The sequence below is a fragment of the Phalacrocorax carbo genome, chromosome 3, assembly GCF_963921805.1.
Source record: "Phalacrocorax carbo chromosome 3, bPhaCar2.1, whole genome shotgun sequence".
Classification (NCBI taxonomy): Eukaryota; Metazoa; Chordata; class Aves; order Suliformes; family Phalacrocoracidae; genus Phalacrocorax; species Phalacrocorax carbo.
The window spans coordinates 128,088,680-128,113,289 of record NC_087515.1 but is presented as its reverse complement, the minus strand read 5'-3'; the positions used below and the strand labels follow the sequence as shown (position 1 = coordinate 128,113,289).

The window sequence follows — 24,610 nt, the reverse complement described above, 5'->3', positions numbered from 1 at the left end:
AGCCCTTCTCAGCAATCACCTACACATTTTTAGGAGAGCTTTCACCACCCAAACACTCGTCAAAGGTCTTGACACCTCTGCTCTTGGTTCAGTTCTCTCAAAAGCAAACAGGCAGCAACAGGCATGGTGGCTCGGTGCCTCCAGGGTCTCCAGCACCAGTTTTTGCTCACAGCAAACTATTTCCAGCCCTCTGTTCTCAACTTTCAGTGCGAGGTGAAAGGAAGAACGTCCCAGGCTCCTTCATGGGGACAGGTGGGGCCGGAAAGTGCGTGGTCGAATCATCATGACCACCTTCCTCAGGGAGTAGTAGTCTGTGTCCTTCCACGAGTACCACACGATACCATCCGGCCCCAGGATCTTGCGGTTTTTGATGGAGTATCGGCCGCCCTGTGATGCAGAGAAAGAAGGATGATCAAACATGGGAAACGCATGGAAGTGTCATCCAGATGGCAGCAACGGAAAACCGATTGCTCTGAAACACTGGAGCAAGGGGCTTAATGGTGATGCGGTGAAAAGAGCACGTAAAACCCAACATTTTTCAAATGGTCCCTCTGGAGCCGGCATCCATCCATCTCAGGCTGCATGAGTCACCCGTACCACAAGTTTCCATCATGCAGTCCCAAACCCCAGCAAGCAGAGGTGTCTCAATACTCGTGTCTGGCCCATGGCACTGAAAAGGCTGGAGTGCCTTGGTGCCCAGCACTCATTTTGTTCCCTCCCTGGAAAGCAGAGGCTGGTCAAGCCAGGAAGAATTGCTATGATGTGAGGACCAACAGCCTCCTGCCAGCCCTGGGCCTCATGCTAACGTCTGCACCCTCATCCCTCTGCTTTGCCTTGTAGCACCTGACACTAAGGTTGGAGAAAAAGCACAGGTTGGAGAAAAAGCACCTTGCATCCTCACCCCTCCATCTTACCTTGTAGTACACCCCGTTGAGGTTGGAGAAAAAGCACTGGTGGTACCACCAGCCTCCATGGGAAATCTCGGCGCAGATGTTCCCCGAGTCAGGTGTGCTGAAGCTCCTCTTGTTGTGGTACCAGGCAAAGGAATCCTCCACCGTCCCGCTGAACCCGTCCACGTGCAGGCGGTAATAGTTTGCCTCGTCCTCAATGCTACAAGCAACAAAGGTGGGACTATTTAATGGGGAATGTCTGAGCCTTCTTTCCAACCTGGACACTGCATTCCTGGTGTGGACATCTAGCAATCATCGAGCTGCTCTGGCCAGGCTCCCTGCTATGATTCATCACCTCTAGAAGCCAAAGATGTTGTATTTCTCTCTTCTGTGGAATGTGCATGACTTTGTCATGACTCAGGGCACTTGTTTAGGGCTGAACTGGGCAGACCGTGACTCTAAAACCACAATAAAGGACTGCGGCAGCCTTGGCAAGACAGGCCCTCTGATTACACAGCGCTGCCTCCTCTCCACGTAACAAGCATCCTGCTCTTCACCTAGACTGAGCTGATTAGTAATCTGCCCCCGGGCTCGCAAAGGCTGAAGGTCACTGCCATTACACATGACATCTGATGAGAAAAGCCAGTGTCACCATTCAGAGCACACATCTGCTAGCAGAGGATGCTCCACGGCACATTCAGGCAATGGGATTTTTTTTTGCCCCAGCAGTTTTATCAGTTTGGGGGTCTACTTAAAGCCCTCAAGCTTCAAGTGTCCATAAGGTGCAGTGGTCCCTTGGACATCCTCCCATGGCAATTACTCTACGGTCACCCACAAGCATTTCCAGTAGAGACAGGGGAGGAATTCATCTGGGACAGTCTAGACAGACTTGGTCACCCCTGATTAAGAAAGGATGTGGCTGATGTGGTGTGGATAAACAAAACACCAGAGGAGAGGAAGAGCTGTAGACACTGAAGGACATTACACCAGGCCCAGCAAGCAAACTTCATGAGTAAAGAGGGCAAAAAGCAAAACATGACTCTAAACCAGGAAGATGCTGGAGGACCTGCCCAGCAAGACCATGAGATTCAAAACCCTGATTTTGACATAAAGCTCAATAATTTTGGCAGAAAAAAAATACCCCTGAGCAGCTGGGGACTGTCCACTGGGTCCTACAGGTCTCTTCCCCTGGGTCTGTGGATGTTGGCCATGGCCGAATAACAGTGCATATTCAACAGCTGACACCCAGGCTTCAACCCAGAGCAAAAATTGGTGGTCAAATCCAGGTGGGGAAGAAAGGATAGACAGCCTGGGCCCAGTATGAAAAGCTCTCTAGACGGAGTCACTCTGACCTCAACGGGATTCCCATGCCTGAAGGTCTCCTGGCACTGAACCAGTTGCAGCTATGAGAATCAGGGAAGGCCACCCCACTTTCTACCTGAAGACCTGGTAGAAGGCATGCTTGTGCTTGTTGTTCCAGTCCTCCAGGTCGATGCGCAGAGAGTAGTCCCCTTGGCTAGTCATCTTGTGGATGTTCTCGTTGCCCAGCCAGAACTCGCCATTGAGGTCCCCAAAGCCCTCCTTGTACTCATTCCAGGTCCGGTTGAAGTCAACGGAGCCATCCTGGCGCCTCTGGATGACCGTCCAGCCCCCACCTGCCAGGAGAGAGATAATGTAAAATGGGATTCTCCAGGGATCACCCCAGGGTCCCAGACAGACCCCTTACTGGTGTCGTGTCTGAGGATGTGTCTGCAGCTCAGCAAGGTGTATCTTTGTCATGTGTCCTTCCACCAACTGGTGAAACACAGTGCCGGTTGCTGCACGGGGATAAAACACGGTGCCCATCAAGGAGGCTTCCACCTCTCCCATGTTGTTTCATGATGGTTCTCCCCTGTGGGCAGTCAGAGGGTCATTTCAGATCTTGAGGCGGTTTTAAATGAGAGAGAGCTGGTAGTTGTCAGGAGGCAAATGTTTTGGGACTGGAACAAACTAGAGATCCTGGAGTTTGGAGATTATTATGTACTGTTCCTGCAGCACCACAGAGGCACACGAGCTCTCCCAGTATTGTCTCACTGTCTCCATCTGCTCTCCCATCTGTCCAAATCCTGTCTCCTCTCTCATTTTATTCCAATATTGTAAGCTTGGGGTAGGGGGGATGGGACAGGGGCCATCCTTTTATTTGCTGTTTGTACAGTCTGTCACACTACAGTGGCCAAGATTGTGTTGATGGTCATGCAAATAATAGTAATGACATAACAGAGAGCACATTGTCGGAACAGCCTGTTTCTCAATGAGCACGTGAATCCCAGAGCTGCAGTCACCTGTAGATACTACAATAGGGGAGATGCCTACATGTAGGGAGATAAACCCCTTCCTCCAGCATGGGACATGTTGATGTGACACATCCATCCGGACTGGAGCAGATCCATGGGGCAAGGGACTGACAATCCACTGCCCTGTTTCTCTGACAAACGTAGTTTTTCTTCCAAAACTCAATTGTCACTAACTTATTTTGTTAGTAAGTTTGTGCCTTGGGATGATGGTAGTGTACTCCATACGGATATTTAGACAGCAAGGGTGTGGGAGGTCACTTGCTCCCTCATTTACACTCCAAAATATCTGTGGGAGAGGATCTACCTCCCTCCTCCTTACTTCACCACAGCTACAATTACTGGTTGCCCACACATAGCCCTCAACAACCCGAGATGCTCCAGATACCCCCCAGTGACCAGCTGCTACTCCAGAAGGGCTTTTCTTTCCCTAACCCCTGTGTCACATCTACTAGTGTGTTGCAAATATCTTGGATGCACAAGGACATCTCAAAGAGCACTAAACGCCTGTATTTAGGCAACTGAATCCCAGCCATAATGTCTGGTTTGAACTATTCATCCAAATGCCTCCTTTAGGCAGCAGAAAAAACAAATCATCTGACCCCAAATAAGAGCCCTTCTGGAGATGGTACTCACTGACTATAATGTAGCCTGAAAATAGCTCAGATATAAGATACAGCTCTCAGATTAGACAAATCCCACCCAAAGTTCTTCTAGAAGATGTTGCAGGTGCCTCCTACAGTACCTTCGGTGTCCATCTCACACAGCACTTCGATAGGCATCCCTCCGACCGAGGGCATGATGCTGTAGACCCCAGATCGCCGGAGCCCGTTGTAGTAAACAGAAGCACAGTCGATGGGGCAGTTCCTGGCGTGCTTTACCTCTGAGTGAGAAAGCAGAGAAACACGGTGTTTAGTGCACGGCCTGGAGGAAGGGGCACGCAAGAAAAGCCAGCATTGTTTTCGTGCAATCGTAATGCAGAGCAGGACAAATAATCCCAGATCCAGAGCTGCTTCTGAAGCTAAAAACCTCTGCAGCACGCTGACCTCATGCCGGTGTGCAATGGCCTATTACTGATAATGTTCATTAGCACAGATCTGCGTTTAAGGCATTCAGTTCAATCGCTTTTTTAATGGCAACACAGAAATGATGTGGACCGATCCCACCTAAAGTGTGCTGGGCCCTGTCCTGTTTGATAGATCCATCAGTGGCCTGGACGATGGGACAGAGCGTAACCTCAGCAAGTTCGCTGACGGTACCGAGCTGGGAGGGGCGGCTGATGCACCAGAGGCTGTGCTGGCACCCAGCGAGAGCTGGTCAGGCTGGAGAGCTGGGCCCGGGGGAACCTCAGGGAATTCAACCAGAGCCAGTGCCAGGCCCTGCCCCTGGGGAGGAACAGCCCCCCGCACCAGCACAGGCTGGGGGGGACCTGCTGGAGAGCGGCTCTGCTGAGAGGCCCTGGGGGTGCTGGGGGGCAGCGAGGGGACCCTGAGCCAGCACCGGGCCCTTGGGGCCAAGGGGGCCAGCGGTGCCCTGGGGGGCATGGAAAGGCGTGTGGGCAGCAGGGCGAGGGAGGTTCTCCTCCCCCTCTGCTCTGCCCCAGTGAGGCCACAGCTGCGGGGCTGCGGCCAGTTCTGGGCCCCCCAGTGCAAGAAGGGCAGGGAACTGCTGGAGCAAGGCCAGGGCAGAGCTGCCAAGGGGATCAGGGCCTGGAGCATCTCCCTCGTGAGGAAAGGCTGAGAGACCTGGGTCTGTTCAGCCTGGAGAAGAGAAGGCTGAGGGGGGATCTCATCAGTGCCTATAAATATCTGAAGGGTGGGTGTCAGGGGGATGGGGCCGGGCTCTTTTCAGTGGTGCCCAACGCCAGGCCAAGGGGCCATGGGCACAAATTGGAAGACAGCAAGTTCCCCCTGAACATGAGGACAAACCCCTTCCCTGTGCGGGTGCCAGAGCAGGGGCACAGGCTGCCCAGAGAGGCTGTGGGGTCCCTTCCCTGGAGACATTCACCCCCCGCCTGGATGCGGCCCTGTGCCCCTGCTCTGGGGGTGCCTGCTCCAGCAGGGGGTGGGACGGGGTGAGCTCCAGAGGGCCCTTCCAACCCCCACCGGTCCGGGATTCTGTGAAGTTAATCAGCTAAAAGTGCTTCATCAATCGGCTGCACTTGAGCTGGCATTTTCCAGGCCAGAGAAGTCACCATCCCAGGCATGCCAAGTTACTGAGATGAATCCCAGCTCTGGCTTGCGGGTGGTGGCCATGGCTGTAGACAACAACTCTGACATCCTGGTTTTGCACAGCGCATTTCTTGCTCAGAGCTCAGAGGCACCTGGAAGCTGGTACCAGCAGAGCTGTTTATGCTACCTCCACCATGATATGGTGGTCAAAAGAGCTTTAAATAAGCACAATGGAAAGGACTTAGACTAGTTGGCTGAGGGGAGAAGTAACATGACTTTCAGCCCTAGATGTCACCAGCTCAAATCAGACCAAAGCTGGTATGTGAAAGCCATTAGTGATTCAGCTGCACGTGCTGCTTGAGACATCCCATCCAGCCTGCTCCTCAACAGAGAAGACAGACGCTGTCTTTCAAGTCCCTCAACCACAGTTCACCAAAGGCTGGAAGACTATCCAGGAGAAGTATCTCTTCATCCTTCCCCGATGCTCCTCCTGGATATCTGCTGCAGGAGATGGGATCTGGGGCACGGGGACCAAACTGGCACATCTCGTCTTGTCTTCTCAAACACCACCACCCTCTTGCCGTGGACCCAGCAACACAAACAGGTTGCAAAAACAACTCAGTTTCCCTTCCAGCACCTCGAGGTTGAGCTTTGCAGATCCTGGCTGTGGTAGGCCCTCGCCAAAACGAGGCAGTGGGTTCTTTGACAGAAAATGGGGTTTTAGTCAAACTGAACCTTGAATTCTTTAATTGAAAGTTCCCATGTTTGCGAAAAACCAAGGAAAACATTCCAGGGACTAACAAGGAAAACAACTGAAAACCTGGCAAAAAAATTAAATGCATTCATTAAAAATAAAGAAAATATGAGAAATAACAGAAAATAATTGTTTTTCAAAGTTGAAGGGGTTTACCAAAGCCCTAATTTCATGCTGCAGATTTTTAACAAAAATTTAAGAAAAAAAAATCCTGGGTTTTTTTTGATGGAAAAACAGTCCCTGAGGCTGGGAGGAAGGCCCATACAGCTGACTGCAGGTGGGGTGATGGTGGGAGCAATGCCAGTCTGGTTGCCAGAGCCTGAGCTGGTCCCTGAGAGCATCTCACACCATCCACAGAGAGAAAAAGAGTGACTGAGGGACAGGACCCCTCTCCTAGATGGCATGGAGACCATCCCCAGAGGTGTCCGTTGCTCTGAGGAGCCCTCCTGGCTGCCTCGGAAGAGCAGGTTGGGTGAGATCAGACTCCTGCCCCATACAAAGGGGTTTTAAAGCAGTTTTTCCACACCCTTGCCCTACAGTCCCTGCCAAGAGAGGCTTCAAGGGCAAAGCATCCCCTCCCAGCTAGCCCCTACAGCTCCCCATCACCTGGATGATGCATCTCCTCCTGAAGCCTCATCTCAGCGGGGCTGAGGCAGGTGGGGTTTCGCCAGGCCCAGTCGGTCAGGACGGAGATGTTGTTTATCTGCGCCTGCATGTCGTAGAGCAGCGTGGCCTGGATGTGCTGCAGGGTGCTGGCCTCGCTGTACCGATGCTCCAGGTCCTGCACGCGTTGGGCCAGGCTGTGATTCCGGCCAGCCGCCTCCTCATGCTGCGGGCAGGGAGAAAGGTGGGATGGAGGGATGCCTGGGGACTGACATGGAGCCGGGGCCATGGTCCCGGGACATCCCAGGGACGAGCAGGCAGGGGAGCAAGCAGACAGAGGAGCACTCGCTGCATGAACCAACAGAGACCAAGGACCCAAGGATGGTGCCTGCACCCTCACCCTCACCCTGCAGCCCAATACCAGCCCCAAGCCCACCGTGGGAGCTTGATATTCCCAGGCTGTGGTGCAAGCAGGGCATGCACAGGCAAGCCTAGGGCTGCAAGAGCAAGGCAAGCGTATAAGGCTCCTCTCCAAATACCCTCCTATATGCAACCCATTGCAACATGGATGTGGCCTCTATGTATTTAGCAATGCCACCACGGCTGGGTTTTCCTTCCAAAAAGTTGCCCAATTTCCCCTTAAACCATATAATGTTTTATAATATTATAATATTATGAGATTCTATTATCAAGACCTTGCATGGTGAGCCACCTCTCGCTCTCTGGGCAACGGCTGGAGACTGTAAACAGCAATGACGGCATCCACGCTATGCAGGGAGCAAGCGTGATACAGGACCCCAGCCCCTTTCATGACACTTTTACTGCTTGTTGTTAGGACAACCAGTCTCTGTGCATACATTTTACTATGTAAAATGTATGCACAGGCTGGCTGCAGATGCCCACAGCTCATACCAGGAGATGCGGTCACTGCAGGCACATTCGCCTCTCTTGTTCAGTGTTCCCTGTCCATTAGATGGCAGAGCAAGCCTTAAACAGCACCTCCAAAATCTCACAGCAGCATGGGAGCACCCCCTCCCTCCCACAGGCAATGCAACAGCTCCACACCGTGCTCCCCAATCCCTCCTGAGGGTCCGGCAATCCCAGGCCCCCATCTACAGCGGAGGGATGCTGGTTCTCCACCACCACTGCCCTTCCTTGTCCCCAGATGGGGACACCTCTTCCTTCATCACCCGCTCGATGTCACTGCTTCAGGCTCACAAGCCACCCCAAGACCCTGAAAATAAATGAGTTTATTTTCTCACCTCCCTGTCCTCGGCATCGGGGCAAACCTGGATTTTCAGATGTCCGTGCAAGTTTGTGGCTTATTAAATAGCCCTGGGGACACAGAGATCTGGCCCTTGACTCATCACTACCTGCAAAACTGCAGTGGTGCTGCTGGGGGTCGGGAATTTCCTCCAGCTGGACAGGGTTTGCATGCCCAGAGTATGTTTTCTTCCCTTCCAGCTGCTCCCAGGACCTGGTTCACCCCTCGGTCCCTATTCCTGCCAGGACACATCTCTGCTTGCTGTTCCCAAGAGATGCCATCACCACTGCTGGGTTATTGTACCAATAACTGTTGGCAGCTCTATAACAGCCTTCCTATGCTTGAGCATTGCCTGCATGGCCCTGCTAACACCCCACCAAGCCTGCCTGTATCCCGAAATCCAGAGCAGCTACATGGGAAGGGGCAGCAAAGTGGGAATTACAGCATGCAACAACACAGTGTTTTCCTTCTCAGGACTGCAATGCCTCCAGCTCTACCATGAATCAGCGTCCCCCCGACCTGCTCTGTGAGCTGTGACTGATACAGGCTTCTTCCAGCTCCCTTCACCCACGCATCAGCTCTCCAAGTAAACCCCATGATGCTTTCTCCCAGACAGTCCCCTCCTCCACAGTTTATACCTTTTTTTTTTTTTCCCTGCTGCTGATTAAAAACAGCACAGCCAGACCACCGCAACAGTGCCCTGATGCTGCTCCCTTCACCACATCCCTCCTCCCCAGTGGGACCTGGGCTGTATTTTTGTGCAGAGGGGTCCTGCTCTGTGTATTGCCCAGCTGTGCAAATGCAACAGGACTCAAAATGCACAGGGAAGGCTGGGTGAAGGGGTTCCTTTTGCTCCCTAAATCATGCTGGAAGGGGGGAGGTGGGGAGGGAGGAAAGGATATAGATGGGGCTAACCCATCTGGCCCAGTTTGGGTGTCCCCGTTAGCCCGAGAGGAGATGTGACCTGGAAGGGCCTGTTGCTCTCGCTCAGCTCGGAAAGGGATGCTGAGCTCAGAGAGACGTCTCCGCTTGGACAGACAAGCCCACGCTGAGCTCCTGGAGGAATAACTGATGGCAAACCCCAGGGAGAGCCACCGGCAGCAGCCGGAGGCTGATTTATGAGGACGGATTAAGGGAGCAACAGCTCCTCAGTGGGAGGAACGGAGGCAGAGGAGACCTACCCAGGCTGACGCAGCGGGGAATTCGGCAGGACGACTCCTGGGGGGTGCGAGGGGAGGCGGGAGGAAAGCAGCTTCCCAGGCTGGGCACAGGCGTTGGGAAGCAGCCAGACCAACGCCGCGGGAAAAACCCCTTAGGGGAGAGTCCCAAACCCGGCGGGGAGCGGGGGCGAGCAGCTCAGCAGCCTCTGGTCTCCTCCGCTCAGCTGTACCTCCCCACGCAGCATTCAGCTTTCCCCCTGCTCCGGTGCCCGGAGGGTGGCAGGACACACTCACCGCCATCAGATAACCTCCCCAGATTTTGTGGGTTTTTTTCTTCTCCCAGGTCTCCCATCTCTTTATTTTTTTTATACTCATGGAAAAAAATTGAGGTTGGAAGAAAAGGCTGGAGGTCTCCAGCCCACCCCGCCTGCAGAAAGCAAAGCCGATTTCCAAGCTGGGTACGGTTGCTCAGGGTCTTTTCCAGTTTGAGGTCTGAAACTCTTTACAGATGATCCCAAAAGACCTCAGAGGATGTCCGCTTTCTGAGTGCAGCAGTACCTTGGTGGCACAGATTTTGCACCGTCCCCCAGCTATGAACCACTTGGGGATACCCAGGTAGGACCCGGGACCTGGCTGCTCCAGGACACCTGGCTCCACCCGGTGTCCCTCTGCTCTCCTAGTAAGGTGAGGAGCCCAGCAGCACCCCAAAGCAAACACAGCTCCTTCAGAGCTGCTCACCTGGCCTCCTGTTGAGGAGAAACAAGCTCTACCATCTCATACCACCCTCCTGAAGACATCTAAGAGGCCCTAGTAGCATCTATGTCCGCATTCACTGCTTGGATCTCTACGAGATCAGCTGGTTCTCATAGAGACCCTTGCACAGCAGACATGGGAGGTGGGCAAGAGGAATCCCACCCTTTGGTGCTGATCCAGAAGCATCCATGTCCACGAGCTTCTCCCCAGCTGCCAGACATGGGCAGGAGAGCCAGGGTATGTTGTGAAAGTACCCAGTATCTGTCTAAGGACCATTCAGTACAAAAAACAAAAGCAAATATCAGGGAAAAGAATAATAAACTAAAAAAAATTACATAGAAATTACCAGGCAGGTGACAAGGGAGGCAACTAGGAAGAGCAGAAGCTTCAGCCACTGCTGATGGACCAGGAAGGGACCTGCTGGGGCATGGCCTTGAACAGGGTCCATATGAACCCTGCAGCAGATGAGAAGGGGGAAACACAAATATCAGGAGTATTATGGGCTTGTGGGACTCTGTGAGACTTGTTACGGGATGTTTGGGGAAAGGTTAAAGGTGGGGAAAGGTTAAAGGTGGGGAAAGGCAAGGGGGTCAGGGTGGATGAGGTTGGGAATGAGGGTAGGAAAATGGAGAGATGGGGGAGTTAAAAAGGGCTGGACATGCTTAAACCAGCTGCCAGTCAGTGCCCTTGTCCGACTGAGCCTGATCACTGCAGTCTGTCTTCTCTCCTTACGCAGTCTTTTCCTTAGCCTATTTTTTTCAGGCTAATCTCACTCTCTCCGCTGTGTGAGTGCTGCAGGGTCTAAGTGCCTGCAACTGGAGGGACATGGGCCGTTGGGCTCACGGGCCTAGGTCAGGGTGTACACGCATGTGCACAGGCACATCTGTGTGTATGCGCATGTACATGTATGAGGGGTCTAAACATGAGCAGCTGGAAAGACCTGGGAGTGTTTGTATTTCCCCAGTGAATTTAATTGTGTGTATGTAACTCGTTAGCAAGCTTCAGTCTGGACCAGGTGGTGAGCAGGAGGAGTCGGGCGTGCAGGGTATGAAGGTGCAGGATCCAGGTGTGGATGCTAGACAGACCGAGAGCCTGTGCTCCGTATCTAATTCCCTCGCCTGAAGGCTGTGTCCTGTTCAAGGCCACGAGCTCAGACACCACCAGACAACCCGCATCTCCGGAGGGAGTTTGTTTCTCCTCCCTCTTCCCTCTGACTCTGAAGAGACCTTGCACACTTGCCATAGACCAAACACCTTGCCTTTAGAGGGGTCATTTCAGACTCTGGAAATGAAGAACAGATTAAGAGTATGAACACTGGAGGGAAAATATTTAGTGCATTACCGTCCATCTCCCTCCTTGGCTCTAAGCTGGAGAAGTCAGTGAAAGAGCTGCACAGAAGTAAGTTTTGGGGCCAGCACAGGGAGATGGGATTGGGGAAGGACAGATGCAACCGTCCTAAGGGACAAAATATCACCAGGGGATGAATGTGGGAAGCTGGGAGATGGAAGACCTATTGCACCAGCTTGTCCCAGTGCAAGTGCAAAAAGAAAATGGGAGAGGAGCAGTGGAAAGCAGGTGAGAAGGCAGGATGGGGGACAGGGGCCAACACGGGAGGAGGGACCCTGGATGGGGGCTAGTGAGCGGGTCTGCCTGGGCACGAGCGCCCATCCTGACTCACATGCCTCCCTCCCTTCCTCCATCGCACCAGGACCATCTCACTCCCACAGAGACACCCGTGGCACAGTTGCCCACCCAACAGCGTGGCCATCGCTGCACTCCAACCGCCTGGCGGCCTCTGGCACATCCTCGCTCTCCCTGCGGGGCGGCTTGAAGCAGGCTTTTCAAACAGGGAGCCCGAGGATGAGGGTGGAAGGAAGCTGAAGAGAGAATAAATGACCTCCAGAGCCAGACTGTGTCGGACCTCACCTCCTCCAAAAACAAAGACACGGGTGCTATTCACCCAGAGGTCCTGGGGCTCTCCGAGCTGACACCAGTAGATTGTTGCTGGTTGTCCTGTGCATCTCATCAACAGCCCAGTAAGACGTCTTAGCTGGGAAATTACTCCTACAGCCAGCAAAAACACACCCAGCTCTCTCCCTGCTCCTGGTTACAACCCCGTGCAAGCTGCTGCTTGCCACTGCCGACAGCCAAGCCGAGTGCTTGCCATGCAAAGCCACGGGGCAGCGCCAAACATCTGAGAGCTTCAGCGGCGCCAAACAAAGTCGGAAGAAATGTATTAGTGTGAACCTTCAGGCTGTGGGGATGGTGAATGGAGCCAGCGTGGGATGAGCACCAGAAAGGAGACTGCCAGAAGGGTGCTGCGGGCTGGAGGTCAGGGCTTCTCCTGCTCAGCCGTGGCCATCAGAGATGTGGTCCTTCACCAGCCACCCAGAACTCCAGGTCTAGTCTGGGATTCCTCTATGGGCAATGGGATGGATCAGCAATCCCTTCTAGGCAGGCTCAAAGGTGGAGATAGCACAGATAAAACACCAAAGGGTTTGTGGCTCGTGTTGAGAAAGATCAGCCCTTGAAGGCTCCTGAGCCATCGCAGTAGGAGCAGCTGGGGTTTAATGGATATCCCAGCCCGTGGTCAGAACAACACCATATGCTTCACCAGGTGTCCTCCCCCTGCAAGTGCTGGGAGCTGGAAGGGACCATGGGGAGGGGCCGTGGGCACCGGCACAGAGGGGGTCTGCAAAGGGCAACCCCTTACCTGGAGCTCAAGGACTTTGATGCGGTGCCGGTGGTTCCTCAGCTCCTCCTGCAGCTCTGAAATCAGCTCCCGCAGCTCCAGGACCTGCTGCTTGCGTTCCTCGTTCTCGTGGAGCCAGTAGGACACCTCATCGGTGCAACGAAACATGTCCGGGCACCGCTGCTCGTCCCCCTGCGGCAGCGTGGCCACGATCTTACAGCGGCCGTTGGGCAGCACCTGGTTGCTGTATTCCCCGCACTGGATCAGGCCCGTGCCCTCCTGGGGAGCCTTGTCTCTGTACGCCGCTGGCAGGGATCTCTGCAGCGAGGGGCTGCTCAGCGTGGCCACAAGGATGAGGGACAGCAAACCTGCCCTGGCAGAGCCGGTGCCGGGGCAGCCCTCCGTCAGGCAGGTGAGGGTGGTCTCCGGGGATGACCCCATGTGTCTCATCATCAAACACTGTTGGGGAGAAAGGTGGCAGTCCCCAGGACATAACACCAGGTCTTCTCCCAAGAGCTAGCCGGTGAGGTTGCAGCTATACGGGCACAGAGCATCAGGAGGGATCCCAGAACCCCTCACAAGGGGGTCACTGCAGGCAAGGGACACGCCTGTCCCCATAGAGCATCCTCCCTGGTGTCACCCCGTGGCCACCAAGCTGGGACCAGCTCTGCTGGGAGATCCCCCGCTCTCCTGGCCAGGCTCCACTGGCTTCGTGGGATGTGTTTCCCGTCCTGCAGAGCTGCTGGTTGGCTTGGAGGGTGCTGAGGTCTGGCTGGGGGTGGTCAGCCCGTCGTCAGGGCTTTCTGCCCACACAGGACCATGCACGGGAGGGAGCTGTGTCCTCCGGATGGGGCATTCTGCAACGCTGTCACTCCTTGAAATGGGAACCAGAGCAAGGAGGTGGATGATGGAAAGGAAGGATGAGCAACCAACCTCCCCACCATGCTGTCCACCTGCAGCAAACTGACAGGTCCTCCACCTTCCCTGGCCCCCTCCAGCCCCCTCCATGGCCCACGGACACAGGGCACGGATTTGGGGCTCTCTCCAAGTCCCTGTGCATGATTTTTTCTTGGCAGATGTAACTATAAATGGAGTTATCAACTGAATGGTGGCCATCTACATGGGGAGCCCAGACCACCAACCCACCCTTGGGCAGGGTTAGGCCACCACCCCTTCCCAGGGACAGTTTGGATGGACCCTGGCTATGGGCTGATTGTCCCATGCGGGCTCAGGTCCAAGGGGGGATGGAGGGATGGTGGCCTGGCCACCATCTGGGTGAGACAAATCTGCAACTCCGTCCCTTTTACCCAGAGAAATTGGGCTTCCCTTGCAGCCAGAGCCGCCCTCCGATTCTTGCCTGGCACCGGGGCTCCCCACCATCCCATCAGGCTCCCAAGGTTTCTCCCAACCAAAAGCCATCCCTGTCCCACTCCAGTGGAGATGAGGAGCTGGGAGGGATGCCACAGCTCCCCAGCACCACCCCAGCTCCCAGCAAGCAGCACCCCAGCTCCCAACATACCTTCAAAGGCTCTGCCCAGGCTCTCCGACAGCAAGAGCAGAGGCCAGCGAGCACCGACTGGCCATGGGGAGCAGGGTGTGATTTAGGGGACACTAAATGCTTATTCCCTCTGATCCTATCACTGCACTATAAATAGGGCCAGGAGAGCTGCCAGTCTCAGACGACGCATGGGAGCGAGGAGCAAGGGTCCTGGCGTGACCTTATCAGCGTATGGGGGATTAAGCCGGCGCCTTGGCAGGAGGGCACGGCTCCCCATCGCCAGAAATCCCCTGTCCCACCCTGGGGGTGTTTTGGGGAGAGGGCAGGTTCATCCAGCATGCAGTGACCTGCCCCATCCCAGCAGTTTTGGGGGGAGAGCTTCCTAACCTGGCCGTGGACGGGGGCTTGGGGCAGGGAACAGCCATCATTTATTGTGTTCACTAGCCCAGGGCTTCCTTTTTTGCTTTTGCAAGGGAGTAATGTCGACAGGTTTGCTTAATTATGTTAATCATTCAGCCATGGGAATGCAGGCTGAAACCAGAGATTTCCATATTGGACAAAAGCATTGGCTGTTGGGTTTTCTTCCCTTTATATGAAGAGGTTCCAGATGATGGTCCCAAACTTTCTCACAAAGGAGATACTGAAGCAGCTCAGATGGCCTCCAAAAAGAGAGGAATTGCCTGGACAAGAGGAGCTTCGTTAGCAAACTTCTGCTTGGGTGGTTTAGAGAAGTGCTGAACCTCCCCAGTCCTCCAGCAGCTGTCCCAGATGGCCACCTGAGCATCCTTTGGAGGACCTGTCACCTCCATGGACAGGACCCTCCTGCACCACCAATGGCCCCCAGCAAGACTGTGGGTCTGCATGAGATAAGAGGAGGACACAGCTTGCATGACAACCGAGCATCCCGACCCTACATGCCATGGTGGGGCCATGTCCTGCCCTGACTTCCTCACAGCTGCATCCAGCCTGGTGGATCCAGTCTCTCTTCCCCTGGGAAGGATAAAAGCTGAGCTTAGCTCTAGGGTTAGGCAGAAAAACAAAAAGCCCAGCCCAATCACCAGCCCACAACCAGCTCCCAGCTTTGCTTTCTGCTTGTAAAAATGTTAGGTGAAAGGGTTTTATTTGTTTTGTCCCTGTGGGGAGTTGGTCAGGACAAAGCAGGGGGGTGTGCTGCCTCTGAGTCCTACAGGGCAGGGTGCTGTGCCCCTGGGCTGATTTCTGCACCTCCGGCACAGCAGGCATCTCTGTGTCTGTATCCACCACCCAGGGTGACTTGGAGAAGAGGGGACCGCAGCAGCAAGTCCCCCATGTGAGCAGAGGGTCTCCCAAGCTCATGCACATTAATGAATGGAGAGCAACCAGCCCAGGCAGGGAGCAGATCACCCCAGCTCCCAACCGCCGGGAGGACCTCCTGAGGACACCTCCTCGGGCTGGGCCAGGGACCCAGATTGCTCTAAAAAATCACACCTCTTCGTATGTTCTGCTTCCAGCCAAGCCACCCTCTGCTCTGTTTCAAGCATGGCTGTGCTTTGCTTCCACAGCTGCTTGTGGGAGAGAAAAATAAGGCTGAAGCATCCTCCCTGGAGCTGGCAGGAGCTATGCCAGCCCAGCAGGCAGCCTGCCTGGACAGCAGTGCTGGGTAAAGCAGGAGCACAGTGGGGAGAGGGACCCCGAGATCATCCCTCAAAGCTCTGAGGGACACTAAGAGAAGCGCTGTGTGAAGGCACACCACGGGCAGAGGATGGGAAAATGGGGCTGGGGGTAGGGGGAGCCAGGAAAAGGTCGTTGCAGGCAAGGGCGGAGTGGTGGTTCATCTGGACATGATGGATGTGAAGATCTTTCGGTGCTGACACTTTGGGCTGGATCCCACCACTGCACCAGCAAACCCCACTCCACCACCGCAAGGGTTGTTCCTCTGGCCACAGACATTTACCCTCCAGGCTTGTCCTGAGCCACCCCATGGCCAGTGGAGAGAAAAAGCACGCGAAGGTAGATGCTGACGCGCCTATAAGATTAATCGCACCCCATAGCTGGTCTTTATGGGGTGGTACAAGGGCAGGGATCGGGGCAGGAGCCCAAGGGGAACATCTCGCTCTCGAATCCCATCCAAGAGCTCCTCCAGCATGATTAGCTAAAGACCAGTTTTCCTTTATTGCACACGAGTGGATAGACATTTAACGTGCTTGTCTATAATGAAATCCATTATCCTCATCTTTCACAGAGGCCCTACAGTTCTGGTTCCCCCTTTTCATGGCCAGAGGTGGTGGGGGAGAGGAGGTGGAGGAGGGATGGAGCCAGGTACAGCCAGGCCCTTTGTGTGGGCACTCAGGAGGCACTCTCCCCATAAATGTTTGGGCTCCTAAATGGATCTGACCTCCCCTCCTCCAGCTCCTTTCCCTTTCATTTTCTTTTCCTCATTATTCTTGGGGAAAAAAAAAACCCAACCCTCGTCCGGATCATTAGCGTCAGAGGCGGAGATGGGCGCCGAGTGCCACATGGAAGAGGCGAACGTACATTTCGTTCAATGCCCCTCGAGTGGCGTTTCACTCAAGGCTGCTCCTTCACAAAGGGAAATGTGAAAATGGTCCCCGCTGGCGGCTCACCACCGGCTGCCCCGACAGGGCTCGATGCAAAGCTGCCTCTTCAGGGAGACAAAGCGCGGCCATTTCTTCTGCCTTCAATTGATGTCTGAGTTGTTTGGGGAGCATTTATCGAGGAGGGGAGAGGGGAGGGGGGGGAAATTCAGTGAGAGAGCCTGGGTGATGCTAATAGAGATAACAGCTTTGAAAGGCTCAAGGTTCAGCGCTTGGTGTTTGGTCTGCCCATCTTTGGCACCCTTCCCTGCCGTGTGGGGGGACATCAGCTATGACCCTTCCAGTGGTCCGACATTGAAGCCAACACCAAGAGCTCCAGGTACCCCTTGGCCAACTCTTTCCAAAGTCATAGATGCAGATTACACCCCCCACGCTGGGGAGTAGCTATGGTTGAGCATCCACCTCCCCATCGTGTTGTGAAGAGCAGCACCATGAAGCCTGTGCTACCACCATCCTCCCGTGCTGAGAGCACATCTTCTGCTTCCTCCCAAAAGCAGGAATGTGCAATGTTTCCATGGGCATGCAGTTTCTGCTCTTCCCGCTCCATCCCAAGTCCCACTCCATCTGCTCCCACTGTAGCTCCTGGAGGAGATGAGGTCCCCACCACCATCACCCAGGTGCTGCAGCCTCTCCTCTGCTCAGTGAGCCTTTGGCCAGCCTTCAACAACTTCTACACTTCTTGTTCCTGCCCAGTGGAGTGAAGAGACACACAGGTGTCCCTGGGTAACTCCCCATCCCTGACTCTACCTTGGTGTCCTGGAGGAAAGGCAAACTAACCCAGTTCTACCTACCCCAACCTTTTAGAATTGCAATGACCCAAATGAGCTCCCACCTCTAACTGATAATCAGTGATTCGCTATAAAATAATCAGCAGTAAGAGGCAGTTCAGAGGCTCTGGAAGACCAGGGAGCCCCAAAATCAAAGTAAACTTTAGTGCTGCTCTGCCACCCATGGTCACACTCCATGAATATCAGCAAAAGCCGTACCCTGAGGTACAGGGGCCATAGGCTTGCAGGGCTCATGCTCCCTGCCAGCCCCATCCCTGGGTGCAGAACTGCCCCAGGATGCCCTGCCCTGGGCAGTCCCTGCCTGGGAAGGGTAAGGGGGGCCGGCTGCATTCGATGGAGATTTAGGGTCCAGCTGGAACAGGGGAGCTGCTTGCGCTCAGGAAGGCACCGCAGTTCTTGGGGCTGCTTCGGGATCCTGCAGGGATCTGGCTCTGCCCAGGGGCTTTGCTAAGCGCCTTCGCCCTTAATCCTCCCCGAGAGCGCCAGCCCTGGGAAGAGGCAGCACCTCGAAGGGGCAAGCGAGGCTGTTCACACCCCTCGGGGCTGCTCCTCTTTTGGCTCCCTGCAGCCTCCCAAATCCCCCTCCCATCCTTCCTTCTCTTCTGCAATTTCAGTGTGTGATTTAAAGAGAGATGCTGTTGCAGAAAGGAGGAAAACAGGGCACGGCTGAGTGTCACTGGGTCTGGAGACGGGGCTGGGTGCAGTTCTCCTCCCACAGGACCCCGAAATGCAGCACGAGCCGTGTGTTGCAGGAGTGAAGTCCCTGCTAGGCTCCTAAACCCTGCCGAAAGCCGGCTCCCCCCCTAAGGAGCTGTAATCCCTCTTACGGGCACGAGCAGTAATCGGGGATTTGGCTCTGGGTGTGCGAACGCGTGTGTGCGCACAGCATATCCGTGTGTCTGCGCGTATATAACTGGGTCAAAAAGAAAAGAAAAGCAGTGTGAATGAGGAAAGAAGGTGTTGAATTGGACAATTTTGGGTTCCTGACCCCACCTCTCCTACTGCCCCAGGGATGGCTCTGCCCTGGGCTGACCCCCAGGGCGGTGTGTGCCTGTGCCGGGCAGGAGGGGATGACCCAGTCCCGGTCCCGGAGGAGGGCAGGATTTATCCCTGGCACATTTAACCAGCCAAAAATCAAGCAGCTCCCCCAGCCCATGGTCCGGGCTGGCTCTGCTGTCTCTGGAGAAGGAGCCACAACCCAGGGACACCTCTGCATCCTCGGATGGGTGGCAAGGACCCGAGGAGCTGCTCTGGCAGGAGGGGTGTCACTCTGTGGGGACAGGACACCTCCTCAAGAGGGTCATGACTGTGCCCCTAACCCAGCCAGGGGTTTGCTGGCCCCATTCTTCCAGCCCAGAAAACAGGATAATTTCCAAATCCAGGAGCTGAAATTAGATTAATTCAGTCTAAAAGCAAGGTGCAATATTTACTCACTGGGGTTTTTTGTTACCAGCAGCTGGAATTGAGGAAGAGGTGCACCTCAGGGAGAGTTTCCCATGCAATGTGCTATCTCGCTTCCGATGGCCTCTTGCATTCCCAGTTGCAGAGGCAGCTGCCCTCTTCCTGCCCTGCCCAGCTGCTCTGAGCGGTTTCGAAGCAGTCCACAACCAAGACAGCTGAGCCTTCGTGGCAAAAATGGACTAATTCCTACCCAAGCCATAATCCCCTGCTGAGGGTTACAGCTCCAAAGCTCCGTGGCCATCTCACTGCTCCTACAGCACACTCGCTTCAGGACACTCATGTCTTTCCTGGACTGGGGATGCCCAGAGGTATTTTCAATCCTCTGCATATCCAAGAGAAATAGTCAGCTGTATTTCTTTCAAAACCTCTTAATGAGGGAGACATAAATTGCAATGGGTGGGGGTCAGGACCGTTAGCCTCTGCTTTGCAGCTTTGTGCTTGCAGGAATGTTGAATGGGGACATGGATGGGGTTGTGAGCTCTGGCGATGCCTGGGGATGCCCTGGGGATGCCCTGGGGATGCCCTGGTGGTGCCTGATCTGGCACACTTGAGAAAACCAGGTGCCCTGGAGAAAGGTCGCGGTGGTATTTGGCCATTCACTGCTGTCCAAGGAGGTTGGTGTTGGGGGGCAAAACCAGGACAAACAAAAACCGTAATGTGCTGGGCTCATCTGCCAAAGGATCAGCAACTATTTCTGCAGCCATGAGCCTCTTCTGAGCCAGCTTGGTCCTCACGAGGGAATGTCATCATCTTGGTCCCTTGGAGGGCTCCAGGAGGAAAGACAGGCATAGCAGGAATAAAGCCTCAGCCTTTCAGACAAGTCAGCTCAGTTGTGACAGCCAAGATGAGCCTGACTCCAACTTTCAAAAGCCACGGAAAATCAGGCTGCAGACTCCTGTCATAATTTCTAAAGGGATGAAGATGGAGCTGCAGGAAAGGGCTTCCCTGAAAGGATTTGGCCAGTTGGGATGAATTTCCTGGCTGGAAAAATCAAGGTGATAAAGACGAGGGAATTCTGGAGGTGCCAGAACATGTTGACATTTTCCAGCCTATCAATATTTGAGGAAATTCAGCCGCAACAGGGGATGAACGTGCCAAGAGGTGCTCAAAGGCTGATGTGCAAAGCAACACCTTCCCTATAGAGAGAAAAGTCTGTGCCCCCAGCTGCAAATCCCAAATGACAAGTTGGTTTTCAAAGGAGACTTTGAGAGAGCAAATGCTCTTGTTCCATCACCTGCTGTTCCAGGCTGCCTTGCTGCAGCCTCCTTTGGGGTCACGCACACCGCTTCCCAGGTGCAAACAGCTTTTCTCCCCCTGTTTTTGGCTCTGCTTACCAGGTACATCTTCAGCAAGACCAATTCTTCCTGGAAGCATCCCCAGGCTTTGCACCGTGGCCACCCAAAGCCCTTTTACTGCAGCCAAGCTCCCTGAGGCTCCGGGTCCCCATCATGCTCTGCTAGGCACAAAATCGGTGCCGCACACCTTGTCCTGGTGCAAGATGGGCAGCTGGTACCCACCAGAGCATCATTTCTAAGGGAGATGAGGGTCACGAGGGATGGTCAGAAGCTGCTAAGCAAGGCAAGCATCCACCCAAACACTTATGCCATTGGAAATATTGCTCTGATAATTAAAAGTGAGGCATTTCTTTACAAAGCAGGGAGATGGGCTGTGAAGCTCCCAGCCAAGGGGTGCTGTAGGTGCTGAAAGTTGATTGGCTTGATAAGGTGTTATGGTTTAGCCGGCAACTCAGCCCCACACAGCCGCTCGCTCACTCCCCCATCAGCGGGGAGGATTTGTACTATGATATCATTGATATGGCAAATAGCAACCACAGGAGATGACATACAATATTACATAGCAGTTTGCGTTATGCCACTGAGTTCATTGGCTGTTTTCACCCAAGATCAAATCCACTTGAGCCACACATGGGACTTCTCCATCCTCCCGCACCACCCACCAAGCGCACCCAGGTCCTCGAGCAAACGCAATCCCACAAATGGCTTTGCCTTTGCCCAAGGCAGGAAGAACCCAGACTGTTTTCCCCAGCATATTTTTTACGTGCACTACAGGGACTCCATCCCCTTCCACAGCACGTAACGGTTCTGCCTGGGCAGGGCCAGCTCGACTGGCAGATCCCCTGGTGGGGATGGCTTTTGCTCAGTGTGTATCCCAGTGTTTGAATGTTCCACCCCCCCATTGCTCTCAGTGTAGTCTTTAACAGTCCATTGTACTGTTCAATTTTCCCAGAGGCTGGTGCGTGAACTCTCTCCTGTTTAATCTGTTCAAAGGCTTGTCGTTGCTCAGGGCCCCATTTGAAATCATTCTTCTTCCAGGTCACTTGATAGAGAGGGCTTACGATCAGACTGTAATCTGGAATATGCATTCTCCAAAAACCCACAACGCCCAAGAAAGCTTGTGTTTCCTTTTTGCTGGTTGGTGGAGACATGGCTGCTCTTTTGTTGATCACATCCATGGGGATCTGACGACGACCATCTTGCCATTTGATTCCTAAGAACTGGATTTCTCGTGCAGGTCCCTTCACCTTACTTTGTTTTATGGCAAAACCAGCTTTCAGAAGGATTTGGACTATTTTCTCTCCTTTCTCAAAAACTTCTTCCGCTGTGTTGCCCCACACAATGATGTCATCAATGTATTGAAGGTGTTCTGGAGCTTCTCCCTGTTCCAGTACAGTCTGAATCAGTCCATGGCAAATGGTAGGACTGTGTTTCCACCCCTGGGGCAGTCGATTCCAGGTGTACTGGACACCCCTCCATGTGAAAGCAAACTGTGGCTGCACTCTGCTGCCAGAGGGATTGAGAAGAATGCATTAGCGATATCAATTGTGGCATACCACTTGGCCGCCTTGGACTCCAGTTCGTATGGAAGTTCTAGCATGTCTGGCACAGCAGCACTCAACGGTGGAGTGACTTCATTCAGGCCACGATAGTCTACTGTTAGCCTCCGCCCTCTGTTAGACTTCTGCACTGGCCATATGGGACTGTTAAAGGGTGAGTGGGTCTTACTGATGACTCCTTGGCTCCTCAGTTGGTGAATGAGCCCATGGATGGGGATCAGTGAGTCTCTGTTGGTGCGATATTGCCACCGGTGCACTGTTGTGGTGGCGATTGGCACCTGTTGTTCTTTGACCCTCAGCAACCCCACAACAGAAGGGTCCTTTGAGAGACCGGGCAAGGTAGACAGCTGTTCAGTTTCCTCCGTCTCCAAGGCAGTTACACCAAAAGCCCACCTGTACCCTTTTGGGTCCTTGAAATACCCTCTCCTGAGGTAGTCTATGCCAAGGATGCACAGAGCCTCTGGGCCAGTCACAATGGGGTGCTTCTGCCACTCATTCCCAGTTAGGCTCACTTCGGCCTCCAGTACAGTTAGCTCTTGGGATCCCCCTGTCACTCCAGCAATGCTGATGGGTTCTGCCCCTTTATAGTTTGATGGTATGAGGGTGCACTGTGCGCCGGTGTCCATGGTCAAGTCCACCCCTCGATCACGAGCCCACTGTATGTTGCATCTCTCCCTTGATGGCCTGAGGTGTCATGAGCCCATCGAGCTAGAAATAGTTCACCCTTATGCTGCCAGTCCAGACCCACCTCAGCCACTTCAATCTTGGCAGCCTGATCTACCTGCTGGTTGTTCCGATGCTCTTCAGTGGCCCGACTCTTGGGGACGTGAGCATCCACATGCCGTACCTTTACAGCCAGGTTCTCTACCTGGGCAGCAATATCTTGTCACAATGTGGCAGCCCAGATGGGGCACACAGGGACACTGGAAAAGACTGTGAAAAAGAAATCCATGAAAGGCTATTAAACACCATGACCCGCAGATTGCTCTGGGCACTTGTTGCTTATCAGCCTCTCCTCCTAACAAGCACCAGTTGCTGCAGTGAAGATGCGTCCTTCACCATGAACTCAGAAAAGCAGAAGAAACAAATCTGTTCGAGCTGTAAAGGCTCTCATCGCTGCCGGAGCTCGCTCGGGTAAAGGGTTTGCTGTAGTCTTGCACGAATCCTGCAATTACAGTCGGTGCATGATCTATCCAGCAGGGTGATGTGACTCAAGTTCTTTGCAAATATCAGGAAGAAAAGATAATGCCAGAAACACCTACAAGCAAGACTATCAGAGTGACATCAGTCAGATCCTCAAATGCCTTTAGTTTTCTGTTCCTAGAGAGGTGCCCAATTTTGGTTCAAATCAAAGAGAATCAGGCACAATTCTAGATTTTATCATATAAATAGAGCTGAGGAAAGGCACTGACATAAGTAAGCTTAGGCAGGGCAGCAATGAGTTCCACCAGTTCACATGCCACACAGCTATTTCTTTCTTCATTTTAGGTCTGATCTTGGTTTTCTTAAAGTCATTATGAAAATCATTTGACTCTGGAAGAAAAGAAAAGGACTCTGCAATAAAACTCATGGGTGCCATGTCCCAGCTAAAACAAGGATTGTTTTTTTTCTACTGAAGGCTTCTCTGGGCTGCTCTTGCTGTGGAGCTCAGCACCTTCACGTGAACTTAAACCTGGTACGACGTGCCTGCTGGGCCGAGGAATTGGTGGTGGGATTCCTGGTCCCCAACTTCAGAGCTGCTCTTGCTCCTACAGCAACACTACAACAGAGCAAGCATCACAGGGTCACAGAGTGCCCTGAGCTGGAAGGGACCCACAAGGACCATCGAGCCCAGCTCCTGTCCCTGCACAGCACACCCCAAATTCACACCGTGTCTCTCAGGGCCTTGGCCAAGTGCTGCTTGAATATCGCCAGGCTGGTGCCGTGATGCCTCCCTGGGGAGCCTGTGCCAGGGCTCCACCACCCTCTGGGGGAAGGACCTTCCCCGAATGCCCAGCCTCACCCTCCCCTGGCACATCTCCCTGCCGTTCCCTCGGGGCCTGGCGTTGGTCACCAGAGAGCAGAGACCAGCCCTGCCCCTCCTCCTGCCCTCGGGAGGGAGCTGCAGAGCGCCATGAGGCTGCCCTCGGCCCCCTCTGCTCCAGCTGAACAACCCCAGGGACTCCAGCCGCTCCTCGTACGGTTTCCCCTCTAAACCCTTCCCCAACTCCGCGGCCTCCTCGGGACACCCTCCAGTAGCTTTATACCCCCAATGTCCTGCGGCGCCCAACGCTGCCCACAGCGCTCGGGGTGAGGCCGCCCCAGCGCGGGGCAGAGCGGGACAATCCCCCCCTCGCCCGGCTGCGATGCAGGGCTCGGTGCCCCCCAGGGCACGGCTGCCCCCTTGGCTGCCAGGGCACGCTGGTGGCTCGTGTTCAACCTGCCGCCGGCCAGAGCCCCCCGGTCCCTCCCTGGGGAGCTGCTCCCCAGCCCCTCGCTCCCCAGGGGTCTGTACAGCCAGGGCTGCCCTGCCCCAGGGGCAAAACCCGGCGCTTGCCCTTGTTAAACTCCATAGGGCTGGTGATTGCCCAGCTCTGCGGAGGGTCCAGACCCCTCTGCAGGGCCTCTCTGCCCCCAGGAGCACCAACACCTCCCCCCAGCTTTGTGCCATCAGCAAAGTTCATTAGTGTTCCCTCCAGTCCTGCATCCAAGTCATTAACAAAGAGATTAAAAAGTACCAGCCCCAAGACGGATCCCAGTGGAACCCCGCTAGTGACTGGCTGCCAGCCCGATGTAACCCCATGTACTCTGACCCTCTG

At 54.3% G+C, this 24,610-nt stretch overlaps 1 protein-coding gene across 1 annotated transcript; it reads right to left on the bottom strand.

Annotated features, from left to right (window-relative positions):
• Window positions 1–240: 240 nt before the first annotated feature.
• LOC104040643 (angiopoietin-related protein 7) lies at window positions 241–13,058 on the bottom strand. Its single transcript, XM_064448584.1, has 6 exons — window positions 12,639–13,058; window positions 6,752–6,974; window positions 3,966–4,103; window positions 2,329–2,545; window positions 915–1,110; window positions 241–387 (listed from the first exon to the last, which is right to left on the bottom strand). Exons 1-6 carry the CDS (start codon window positions 13,056–13,058, stop codon window positions 241–243), a joined length of 1,341 nt encoding a protein of 446 aa, XP_064304654.1.
• Window positions 13,059–24,610: the final 11,552 nt, after the last annotated feature.

Coding starts and splice junctions, on each gene's coding strand:
- LOC104040643 (XM_064448584.1), bottom strand. CDS start 13,058: ATGGGGTCATCCCCGGAGACCACCCTCACCTGCCTGACGGAGGGCTGC. Junction 6,975..12,638: donor TCAAAGTCCTTGAGCTCCAG/GTAAGGGGTTGC, acceptor CCCTGCCCGCAG/CATGAGGAGGCGGCTGGCCG. Junction 388..914: donor TCAACGGGGTGTACTACAAG/GTAAGATGGAGG, acceptor TCTGCATCACAG/GGCGGCCGATACTCCATCAA.